Consider the following 12,144-nt stretch of genomic DNA (forward strand, 5'->3'; position numbering starts at 1 on the left):
CCCTACAAAATAAATTTCAAGTGGAATAAAAAGTTAAATATCAAAAAATAAAATTACCAAAATACTAGAAGAAAGAGTGATATCTACCTACCTACCTATCATCTATCTTAGAGTAAGTAAGGCCTTAAGTGTGACCTAAAACCTAGAAGCCATGAAAGAAAGACAAATGTAACTACATAAGTATTTCAAACTTCTATGAAAGAAAAAAATGACAAATCATAAACAAAGTCAAAACACCTGCCATTTCATTAAAATAGAAAAAGCCACTAGAAAATTAAGAAAAAAACAACTCAACTCAAAACAAAAACCGGACAAAGAACATGAAAAGGCAGTTCACACACAAAAAGTATAGTCAACCCTGTTCAAAATCAAATATGCAAATTAAAATATTATTTTTCACCTATCAAATGGGTAAAAATTAAGAAGTTTAATATTACTCTGTGTTGTGAGGATGTAAGAAGATAGGTGTCTCCTTACTTTGCTGATGGAAATATAAATTAGTACAACCTTTTGGAAAGTCAATTTGGAAAATCACTTTTGGAAAGAAATCTATCAAAAAACCTAAGTCAGATCATGTCCCTCTGCTCAAAGCCCTTCAGTGGCCACGTATCAGTCTGCTAAAAGTCAAAATCATTGCCGGGCTGTCTGGACCCCACTCCCCGCCTCCCAAGTCCCAAATCTCTGAATATCAAACTACAACCAAGCCTGACCGGATCCTGATGAAGCAGCAGGAACAAGCCACACTGTCATCCACGACAGCCCGACTTCTGAGCTTCACCACACTGCACCCCCAAACCCAGTTCTGCATGTTCCCACATCACAGCCAGGCCCCGGTCATCCCTTCCCTCCAGGGAACAATGGCTCCCTTTCCACCTCCTTCAGGTCATTGCTCAGATGTCAACCTCTACTGTGGCTTCCCTGGCTCACCTCTATTTATAAAACTGTCAATACCCCACTTCCACCCCGCTTCCCTATCCCGATTCCAGCCATACCATCATCTCACGTCTATCTGTTTTATTTATTTCTTTAGTCTGTCTCCCTCTGCAAGAATGTAAAGGCCAAGATGGCTGGGGCTTTTGTTGGTTTTGTTTAAGTGGTAGATTCCCAGCATGCAAAACAGTATCTGACACACTGCAGGGACTTGACATCTGCTGAATAAATAAATGGATAAACTGTGTGCATATGACATTCTACGTCCTATAAACAGCTGAGGGCAAACTCAAACCCTCACCACACTCAGCCCTTGGGGACTGAGCTGCAGGAGACACTGAAACATGACTTAGGTGCAACTAACTTGAGCCTTTCAGCATCGCAGGGTGGCCAAACAACTTCAATGCCTCTTACTTTACAACAGACCAGCATCCTTCCCATCACACCCCACCAGAAGGTACCTACTTTCCACGGCTCATCTAAGAACACCAGTAACGTGGTGCAGTCACCATGAAGAGGGAGGATAAACTACCCTTTGCAATTCACTTTGCACAGCTGTCCCACTGACCTTGGAAAAAGTAAATACCCTCTAGAAAGCAGGAAAATATGGCCCAACTTCCTTTTCTTCAGTAAAATAAAATCTCACCTTCATTTTGCAACTGATCAGAGTTATACAGTCCAGAAGAACACTCACTCTAACCAGCTCTGCAGTGAAGAGCCAGATGTGTGCCTCAGCCTCGACTGTGAAACAGACATGGATGTCTACAGTTCCTCTAGCAATAAAAACTCTGGTGAGCTGATTACCGATGGAAGCAAAAGCTGTAAGAGAGCAGCTGAAGTCCATGATCAGAGAATTCTTCAGCTTTCCTTGCTCCACTAAATCCTTTCTCAACCTCCAAACCTTCCACCCTTCTGTAAAACTCTCATGGGGACCAGAAGCAGTCTTGGGTTTCTGAGAATTGTCTTTTTTCTTATTTTCCCCTAGTTCTCTTGGCTTATTCCTGCTACTTCATCAGGATCCAGTCAGGTTTGGTTGTAGTTTGATATTCAGAGATTTTGGACTTGGGAGGCAGGGAGTGGAAGCTTCAATTCAAGTGTTGGGACTCAGGACACCCTGGATCCAGGAAGGCTTATGGGAATCAGCTGGTTCACATTACTTAAAAGCACAAAACACATGAGTAGCATCTCTCTGGGCTTGGGGATCTGGTGGTAGGGGAGGAGACAGGATATTCACAAACAGTTTAAAAAGCTCTCTGGAGCCCGGCCAGCATGGCTCAGCAGTTGAGCATCGACCTATGATCCAGGAGATAGCAGTTCGATTCCCAGTCAGGGCACATGCCTGGGTTGCAGGCTTGATCCCCAGAAGGGGGTGTGCAGGAGGCAGCCAATGAATGACTCTCTCATCATTGATGTTTCTATCTCCCTTTCTCCATCTCCCTTCCTCTCTCTGAAATCAGTAAAAACATATTTAAAAAAAAAATAAAAAAATAAAAAGCTCTCTGGAGATACATGGATTTATTTCCATATTAACATACCTCTTTGTTTTTACTGGCTGGTTTTGCCCTATTGGTGGGCATTTAGGTTGTGTCCCTTTTACTGCTCTTATAAGCAGCTGCAGGAATCACCCCTCCTTTCCCCACAACACACACATGCACACATCTATCTCCAACTTTATGTGGCTGTGGGAGTATCTCTGAAGGATAAATTTCTTGACGTGGAAATGAAAGATCAAAGGCTATCTATGTTAAAATTTTTGAATTTCTAGTTCTGTGAAAATATGTGTAAAGAACTTGTGACATCTTGAAAGGGGTATTACACTGCAGCCTTACCCCCAGCAATAATGCTCATTTGTAGGTTAGACAGCAATACAATTCCTTCATGTTCAACAATCTCTTAAGCTTTCTCAAAGCCTATTGATTATGTTGCAAACTTTAATTCCAAAGACAGCAAGTGAAAAGGCATAATTTATGAGGCCCCAACAGCATTTCCAAAATTATCCTGTTCTTTATTATGTAACAGGCTGTTTTCTCCATTTGTTTTTCTTACTCTATATTTATTCTGAATCCCAAAATGATAGCAGCAAGGAAAATGATGTGAACAAAATGGGGAGGGGTGAGAAAGCTATTTAGAAATTACTCCTATACATCAATGACAACTAAAATTAAATTAACAAACCACAATGTTGGGAGTCTAAAATCCCTGAAAAAGTCTTAGTATTATTGCTGGATATTCAAAAAAGTGTCAGCTTTGTGGAAGGCTGGAAAATTAAGCGGGTGGGGAAAAAAAAGATCTAACCTAAGATTAAGATAAAGAGCATGCAAAAGATATAATTAAGGAAAATTTTAAAAACAGGAGACAGAATTTTAAATACATGTCTAAACAGTCAAATAGCTGATGGGAACTGTAGTGAGTCAACCCAGTCCCCCCACCTAAACCTATTCCATTTTCATGAGTATAGAAACACCTAGTCTCCTTTTCTTAGAAAAGATCAGATAACCTCATGGTCCCCATGCTCTGACTGATCCTGAATGATGTGACCTCTGGTTCATCTTATCCAAAGCAGCCAAAAAGTCTAATCGGTGCTAGAAAAGCCTAACATTTTTAAAGGTAATTATTCTTTCTCTGATAGAGACTAATTTTCCAAGGGAGACAAATTCAATATTAAAATGTTTAAAGGACTTTTTTTAAAACCAGAAGTCAAACAGAAAGAGACAAAGAACATCTAGAGAGATGAAATAGGTCACACTTACTTTTCCAGATTATAAAATTTTTGCTTAAACATAAGGAGAAAGGAAGGAAAGAATGAAGAGGAAAGAGAGACAGGGAGGGAGAGAATGGGAAGGGAAATAAACAACACAAAGATCTTGGACTCAAAATTTCAAACATTGATTAGAGCAAATTTAGAAAAGGAGAATGGTTTTCTTTTGGCTGAATTCAGGGAAGTTTTGATTTCTAAGATAAGAAAACCTGCTTTAGGACACTAGATTCTTTTACTGAAATACTGGAAATGTCCTAAAATCCATTTGAGCAATGCTGAGACATATCATGTATCAAGTATTTTATTGAATGTCTTTCAAAAACTGTGCATCTAATTAAACTTGACATTTGAAAAACATTGGGGGGGGGGGGGCTGGTCCAACTTCTTCAGGACAACATTACCACCCCAGCAAAATGTAAATCATTTTCAAAGTTCTTCAAGTCACACAACTTTGGCATGCAGACACAGAAACAGGATCTAGACTGGAGGCCAGCAAACCTTTTTTATAATCGACTAGAGAGTAAATATTTGAGTCTGTACATCATATGGTCTGTCACAACTATTCAACTCTGTGGTCATAATGCAAAAGTAGCCATGGACAATACGTAAAAGAATGGGCATGACTGGTCCAATAAAACTGCACTTATAGACAATCACATTTGAATTTCATGTGTTTTCTTTTGATTTTAACCACTTAAAAATGTGAAAACCATTCTTAGTTCATGGGCTGTTGTAAAAACAAGCACTGGGCCCCATGTAGTGCCTGGGCCCTGGCTTGCTAACCCTGATCTAGACAATTCAATCAGTCGGAGAAGAGATTTAAACTGTTTCACAAAATCTCAGGCATTACTAAAGAAAGTCAGAGTCAGTTGGGGGGGGTGGTGCTTCATTTTCTATACACAGAAAGTTATCTGAGGGCAGTTACTATTGAAATAATTCAAGAGGGGAAAGCAGGGCACTAACAAAGAAAATTAAGTTTCTGACTCCACTGAAAGATCTCTGAGGAAAAACAAATTTCTGGTCCCATAGCCCATGAGTTTTTTAATATGGGAAACTGTAATTTTACATGATTTTATACAGGAAGAAAAGAAGCAGCAATTTAACAATTAAGTCAAGGGAAAGAATGGCAACAAGATGATTACAATCAGAGCAGAGGGAACTACTGCAAGTTCCAAACAGGTTACGGATCCAGAGTTCCAGAGTTCGGGGATAAGGTCATAAAATGGTGACCTCTGAAAGTGAAGCCAGTAAGTAGCATGAAATAATAAAATTAGCTGTGTGCAAAAGTGACCTACCTGAAGAGATGGTTTGTAAGCCTGTTGCTAATGAGAAGGACGCCTCCAAAATCTCATCAGACACTAAAAAACAAATAATCTGAGATAAACTGAGCGCTAATTAACCATATCAATCTATGGTAATGTCATAACAGAAGGATGGAGGTCCCCATGGAGAAAAACAAGGCAAAGGCAAGAATCTGTCAGTATTTCTCTGCAGGGCTGGGCAGGTGAAGGTGTGCCCTGCCTACTCTGTAAGCCCTTCTTACTTTGAGGAAAGATGGGTACATCCAGCTACCTTGCTGAATGAGGCCTCCAGAGCAGACTCTGCACTTGCCATCTACTCTGGAATAAAAGGGCTTCCCAGGCTCTCCTACTGAGAATCGGTGCTCTGGCCAGGTCAACCCGTGTCCCATCTGCCTTACAGTTTGTTGTATCTGTCCTTGTAAATTAAGAAACTGGTATTCATATGTATTATTAAGTCTCTGATGACTTTGGTAAGTATAAAAAGTTCTCCCAAACCTCCTGATCGTGTCCAGGGGTGAATTGATAAAAAACTTCATGCAGTTCTCCCACGCAGTTTCTGAAACTGCACACTGAGGACACCACAAAGGGACATATAACGTGTGGGGTCACCTTGTTCAGCCACTGACTGCCCTGTTTACTGCCCTTAAAAAGAGGGTAGAGTAGCCGAGAACACTGGGCTCTGGAGGTGGACTGCCTGCTCTGAACAAGTCCCTGCTCCATCACTTCCTAACTAAGATTTCTCAGCCATCCTGAGCTCAGTTTCTCCATCCTGTGAAACAGAGATGAAGAAGGGATATACCTGGAAGAGTTGCTGTGAGGATTAAGAGATCATGGACATGAAGCACTTGGCACAATGCCTGGCACCTAGAGAGCACTTGACAAATGGTAGTTCTTTTTTGTTACTACCACTGTCACTATTTTTTATTATTAACCGCAACAACAACGATAAACCATTTTGCTGAATTCACTGACTCTGGTAATATCCCAGCAGTTATCTTCACTCATAGCAGTTTTCCTCTTTATCCGAAGCATTTCCCCTTCTTAGGGCACAGCGTTAATTCCAATTCAAGACCCCAAACAACTTCTCCACAAGCTCTTCAAAGTGCAGAGCTGCTCTCCTCTAACAGCTCCCACCTTGATCACACAAGCATACCGGTTCAGCCTCATTCCCGGCTTCCAACCAGACTTATAAATTGTGACAACTGCCTCAAACGTTCCTACCCTTCTTCCTACAAAGTGTCCCCTTTCTCTCCCATTATGATAAAATAAGATCTCTCTAACATTACGGTGTCCCAGCTACCAACTCCTGTGTAAAGATTTTAATATTCCCTTACACATGGCAGATAGACAGAGAGCCATGAGGGACATGCAAATTAAAACCACAATATGATGTCACTTCACAACCTCTAGAATGGTCATAATAAAGACAGATAATAAATGTTGGCAAAGCTGTAGGGAAATTAGAACTCTCTTACACTGCTGGTGGGAGCATAAAATGGTGTAGTCCCCTTGAAAACTAGTCTAGAAAGTCCTCAAAAGTTAAATATGGAGTTACCATATGACCCAGCCATCCTACTCCTAGGTAAGTATGCAAGAGAACGGAAAACATATGGCCACACAAAAACAAGTACATGAATATTCACAGCAGCATATTCATAACAGCTAGAAAGCGTTAGCAATCCAAATACCCATCAACAGATGAATGGATAAACAAAATGTGGTAAAACCATACAATGGAATATCACTTGGCAATAAAAAGGAATCAAGTACTGATTCACGCTACAACATGCATGAACCTTGAAAACATTACACTGAGAGAAGCCAGACACAAAAGTCACATATTGTATGATTCCATTTATATAAAATGTTCAGAATAGGCAAACTTAGGGAGACAGAAAAGAAATTAGTGGTTGCCAGAGGCTGGAGGGGTTGGGAGGAAATGGGAAGTGACTGTTAATGAAGTTCCTTTTTGGGGTGCTGAAAATGTTCACTAAGTTGATTGTGGTGATGAAATACTAAAATGTACACATAAAATAGGTGAGCTGTATGGTATATCAGTTTTATCTTCATAAGGTTGTTATGCAATAAGCAAAAGACAAATGTTCGCCAAATGAACAATGACAAATGACCTGGAGAGGAGTATGGGGTCCCTGGGTCAGTAGGAAGTGTGGTAACAAGACAGCAGACTCATGACAATGGGTTACAGTATTCCCTCAAAACCGCAGACTGAAAATCTACATTAAAAAGCCACTCAAATCAAACGTCTGTTAGCTTTTCATGTGACTCCAAAATATTTCATGACCCTAGCTGTAGACCATATAAAACAGTATCTTACAAATGTACACTTATTTAATGTTTTTAGGGGGTTGTTTTCTTGGAGTCTGGATAACTCCCATATCAGATCTTGTACTATATAAGCAATAGAGTTAGTCATACCTATCAAATTTAATTCATTTACTTATTTGATAAACATTTATCATATGCCTACTATGTGCCAGGCAGTGTCCTAGGTGTCAGGGATGCAAAGATGGCTGAAATGCAAGCCCTCCTCTCAAGAAGCTCACTGCACAGTGAGCTGAGACTTACAATGCAGAGTTAGAAGAACAGGGGTGTGCCTGCAAATGAAATAAACGCCTAAATAAATGTGTTTCAATGCAGATGATGATACAAAATATTTACAGTGCAGTGAGCATTAACCCTGTAGTAACCAGTCCTCCTGAGGAGTGGCCTACCTGTTGACATGCTCCTCCCAGTCCTCTGGTGGGGGAGGGGCATCTGCATCAGTCCTGGCAAAGATGACATGCCGTTCGCACTCATTCATCACGCTGCGTGCCTTCTGATTGTCATAGAGTGGCATGGGGGTTGATGTGACTGTCTCCACATCTATTGGGACGTCTGATTCACTGTAAACAGGTGAGAAGATAGGACCAGGCCACATGCACTGTACACAACACAGGCGTTTAACAATCATCTGGTTGCCAAAAATGTCTCTTTGATATAATCAACTTTAAAGTATGCACAAGTACATTATATCCACAAGAAAATTATGGTCCAAACTTATCTTTCCCACATCTCTGCCCTCTATATGCTAAGGAACATAAAGTCATTTTATTTTTTTTATAATCCTCATCTGAGGATATTTTTTCCATTGTTTTTCAGAGGGTGGGAGAGAGAGAGAGAAACATCAATGCAAGAGAGACACATTGATTGGCTGCCTCCCGCACAAGCCCCAACCAGGGCCGGGGACTGAGCCTGCAACCGAGGTACGTGCCATTGGCCGGAATCAAACCCGGGACCCTTCAGTCCGCAGGCTAACACTCTACCTGAGCCAAACCAGCTAGGGCCATAAAGTCATTTTTAAACAACTGTATGCAAAAAATGACAGCTATTTTTTAAAAAACACACAAATATATTCCATAAGCAAGTAACTCATTGCTTTCCAATGCAACAGCTATAGGCCACATGCAACTATTTAAATTAAGAAAAATTACACAGAATTAAAAATTCAGTTTCTCAATCACACTAGCCACATTTCAAGTGCACAACGAACATATGTGGGTGGTGGCTATCGTATCGAGTGCACAGGTATGGAGCATTTCTCTCATTGCAGAAAGTTCTGTTGGACAGTATTGATTCTGACTTTTAACTATTCATACAAACTTTCCCTTTCACTAGCAAGTCAACTGGTAGTTAACAATATATTGTAAAAGCCTATGATTGTCTAAGAGCACCTGGAATACAGACACCTCAGCTATTTAACTCACTGTGAAAAGGGCCTAGAACAGAAACAAACAGAAATGGACATCTAAAGAATCATATTTTAAAATGTTGTTAATGAAATCCTAGAACCATAAAGGTCCTTCACAGCACCAACTGTCACCCCAAATACTATGCCAATCAAACTGATCTACCGGTTGTCTACCAGACATCACTTTAACTTTCTGACCTCGGTGATTTTACTGCATCTATTACCAATGGCTGGAATAATTACATCATTCTGAAATGAAGTGAAATCATGTGCAGCTAGATTGGGTGGTAGGTGAAAGAGCTGATGATCTTCTCTGGACCAGACACTGGATGAGGCACTTACTATGTGCCTAAAAGAGAACTTTTGATTTCATCATTCCAACATATCCTCCCTGAGTTTTCCCCAACTCATGGCACCACCCAGCTGCTTAAGCCAGAAATCTAAGAGTCATCCTAATTTCATTTCACCTTGTCCCTTAATTCTGGCCCCTTTCCAACTCACCACAGCAGGTCCTGTTGACTTTATCTACAAAATAAATCTCAAGGCCATTCACTTTTCTCCATCTGTACTACTGCTGCCCCTATCCAAATTATCACAATCTCTGGCCCCCCCTACTGCAATGGCCTCCTAGCAGGTCTTCTCTATCCCACTCGTGCACTATAATCTTATTCAACAAAAATTCAAAGTGATCTTTTAAAAGTATAAATCCAACTTCTCCCCTAGCTCCCACTTATATCCCCATTGCAACCATACTCCAGACACAATGGCCTAAAATGAGTTCGTAGAACATGCCAAACTCCCACTTTCAAGACCTATATGTAGAGACAGTTTATAAGAGGAAATAATTTCTAAGGACTGAAATAGCCAAATCCACCGAATCTCACTTTTTTTTTTTTTTTTTAATATATCTTTATTGACTTCAGAGAGAGGAGAGGAGAGAGAGAGAGAGAAACATCAATGATGAGAGAGTCATTGATCGGCTGCAGCCCACAACCCGGGAATGTGCCCTGACCGGGAATCGAACCCTGATCACCTGGATCCCAGGTCAATGCTCAACCACTGAGCCACGCCTGGCTGGGCCACAGAATCTTACTTTAAAAAAATATGAGATACAAACACAGGAGTTTCAATGTTAGCAAGCAGCTATTAAATAACTAGAAAAAAGAGAGAAAGACTTCGAACTCTATTTAAAGGAGCTCATCAGTTATGCCCTAGGCCAGACGCATCAGGATTATGCTGAATAATTCCCTAAAGTCAGAGATCCTTTGCCCTGCACAACAAAAAAAAAGCCAACAAAGTACTGCTGTCCTTAGGAAATGAAATAAAAAACACTACTCTTTAAAACACATATCATAGTAACTCTAGCTCAATAAGGCTCAATGGGACATCTAAAGAAGCAAAATACAAGATCTCTATTCCCCAACAAACCTAAAACCTGTGCTAGAGGGAAGTTTAAACATTAGCTCAAATTAAAACAAACAAACAAAGCCCTGACCACCGGGTAGCTCAGTTGGTTACAGCATCCTCCCGATACACCAAGGTTTTGGGTTTGATTCCCTGTCAGGGTGCATACAAGAATCAACCGATGAACGCATAAATAAGTGAAACAATAAATCAATGTTTCTCTCTCTCCCTTCCTCTCTCTCTCAAATCAATAAGTAAAATTAAACAAACAAACAAACAAACCTCCTCTCCAAAACAGTCTATAAAATTACTAAGGGCGTGATTTGGTCATCAAAATGTATCAACAAATCTTGAAATATAATTAGAACACCTTTAAAGCTCAAAAGAATTACTAAACAGGTTTAAGTCAAATGTAATTGTATCATCTATTACATACTAAATTTATGAAAAAAATTCCTTACCCAATAATTAGGCCAGCTGAAAATACAATCAGACCTAGAAGGGTTAAGATCACCCACGGTGACAGTTCCGAAACAAGCTAAGGTCTTGGGAATATACTCCTAAACTTTTTGGGTGAAGTCAGGAATAGGTTATTGTTGCCAGTGTTTGGACAAGCCAGAACACTGGACTGAAGGAATGAGTCTAATCATGTGTGGCAGTTTTTAAGTCAACTACTCTTCAGTCTTTTTCTTCACCCATTAAATAATCCTCTTCCATTTCCTCTTTCCAATATCAAGTCCTATTACCTAAGTGGAATAGGCTGTTTACCTTCTTTTGAACATCTTGGTTTGTCTTGAATGTCAGATGTCTTGAATGTTGATATCCTCACACTGCTTACCAGGCCCCCCACTACCCCCACAGTAAAGTCCTCTGGAATCCCACCTGACCACTGCCCAGTTAGGGCAACCAGAGCCCTTAGGAGAGGAACCCAAACTCACATGGTACTTTCATGCTGCCTCCGAGGAGTAACGAAGAGCATGCGGGTGGGCCGGGCACTACTGGCATCTGGGTGGGCACTCCATGGCTTAGCATAGCTATGATCCAGAAAAACCAGATCCAGCTCCCGTTCGTGCACTGAAAGCTGGAAGAGCAGTGAGGTGCCCATGCGCCGCGCTGAAGACTGGAAGTCCCTCTCCACACCCCGGTGGGCCATGTCAGTGGGGGGACAGCCAGTCAGAGAACTGCTGTCTGCATGCTAGCCACCTGCATGGAAAGTTTGTCAATTCAAATATTCCAAATTTCCCCCAACCTGTAACATCCCCAATGCTTCTTACTTTTGTGACCTTCCATCACTTATACTTGAGAATTGGGTACACTGCACACCCTCAGCCGCCCACTATAGGGAGGGTTCCTGAGGTCCCATTCCACCCTCGGGAAAGGCTCTCGCACAAGTTTCTCTACACTCAATCTCTACAAAACTCGTTCATGGAGAGCGGAGTGACTCCACTGGTCGCAAAGGCCTCCCTCCGACAGATGCTAACTTGCTTGCCCAGCGCCTCAGTTTCCTGTGTGGGCCAGAAGGGATCTGGCGAACAACACGAATCCCAAGCTTTAATTCTTCCCACGCTAAGTAGGGGTCTCCACCGCTCCTCGCCCTCCCTGCGGCTGCACCGGCAGCCCAGCACCAGCGGGGCGACAGGGGCCTCACGGGGGCCTCTGAAGTCTCTTGTTCTATGTCAAATAAAAGTTTTGCAACGGCTTCATAATACGCTGGAGTTTTTACACGTACAAACGAGGGCTCCTTCGCGAAGCCGGTAACAAAACGCCACCCCAGGAGGACCTCTTCCATTCCCGGGGTGGGCGGTCCCGGCAAACCACCCCCGGGGGTCTCGCCACAGAACCTCCAAACCGCCCCATCCAGTAGGCGGGGCTTATCGTTCGCACTTCACAGGTGAAGACGCCGGTTCAGAGGGGAAGAAGCGACTAGGCCAAGGTCACCGAGAATTCGTGACCAAGAGGCGCCGCCTCGCACCCGCCTCCCGCCCGCCCGCCCGCCCGCCCGG

The 12,144-nt window shown here is 41.9% G+C and overlaps 1 protein-coding gene across 7 annotated transcripts in view; it reads right to left on the reverse strand.

Moving 5' to 3' along the window:
• The window catches only part of KANSL3 (KAT8 regulatory NSL complex subunit 3), a 36,960-nt gene that overhangs the window by 24,549 nt on the left and 267 nt on the right, over positions 1 to 12,144 (reverse strand). For all 7 annotated transcript variants that reach the window (XM_081156880.1, XM_081156883.1, XM_081156882.1 and 4 more), the window contains exons 2-3: positions 11,080 to 11,344; positions 7,722 to 7,892 (exon numbers count right to left, since the gene is read on the reverse strand). In XM_081156880.1, the coding sequence (XP_081013006.1) occupies positions 7,722 to 7,892; positions 11,080 to 11,294 (386 nt within the window). In that variant the 5' untranslated portion in view covers positions 11,295 to 11,344. The remainder of the gene's footprint in view (positions 1 to 7,721; positions 7,893 to 11,079; positions 11,345 to 12,144) is intronic.

The sequence above is a fragment of the Miniopterus schreibersii genome (assembly GCF_964146895.1).
Source record: "Miniopterus schreibersii genome assembly, chromosome: 13".
Lineage (NCBI taxonomy): Eukaryota > Metazoa > Chordata > Mammalia > Chiroptera > Miniopteridae > Miniopterus > Miniopterus schreibersii.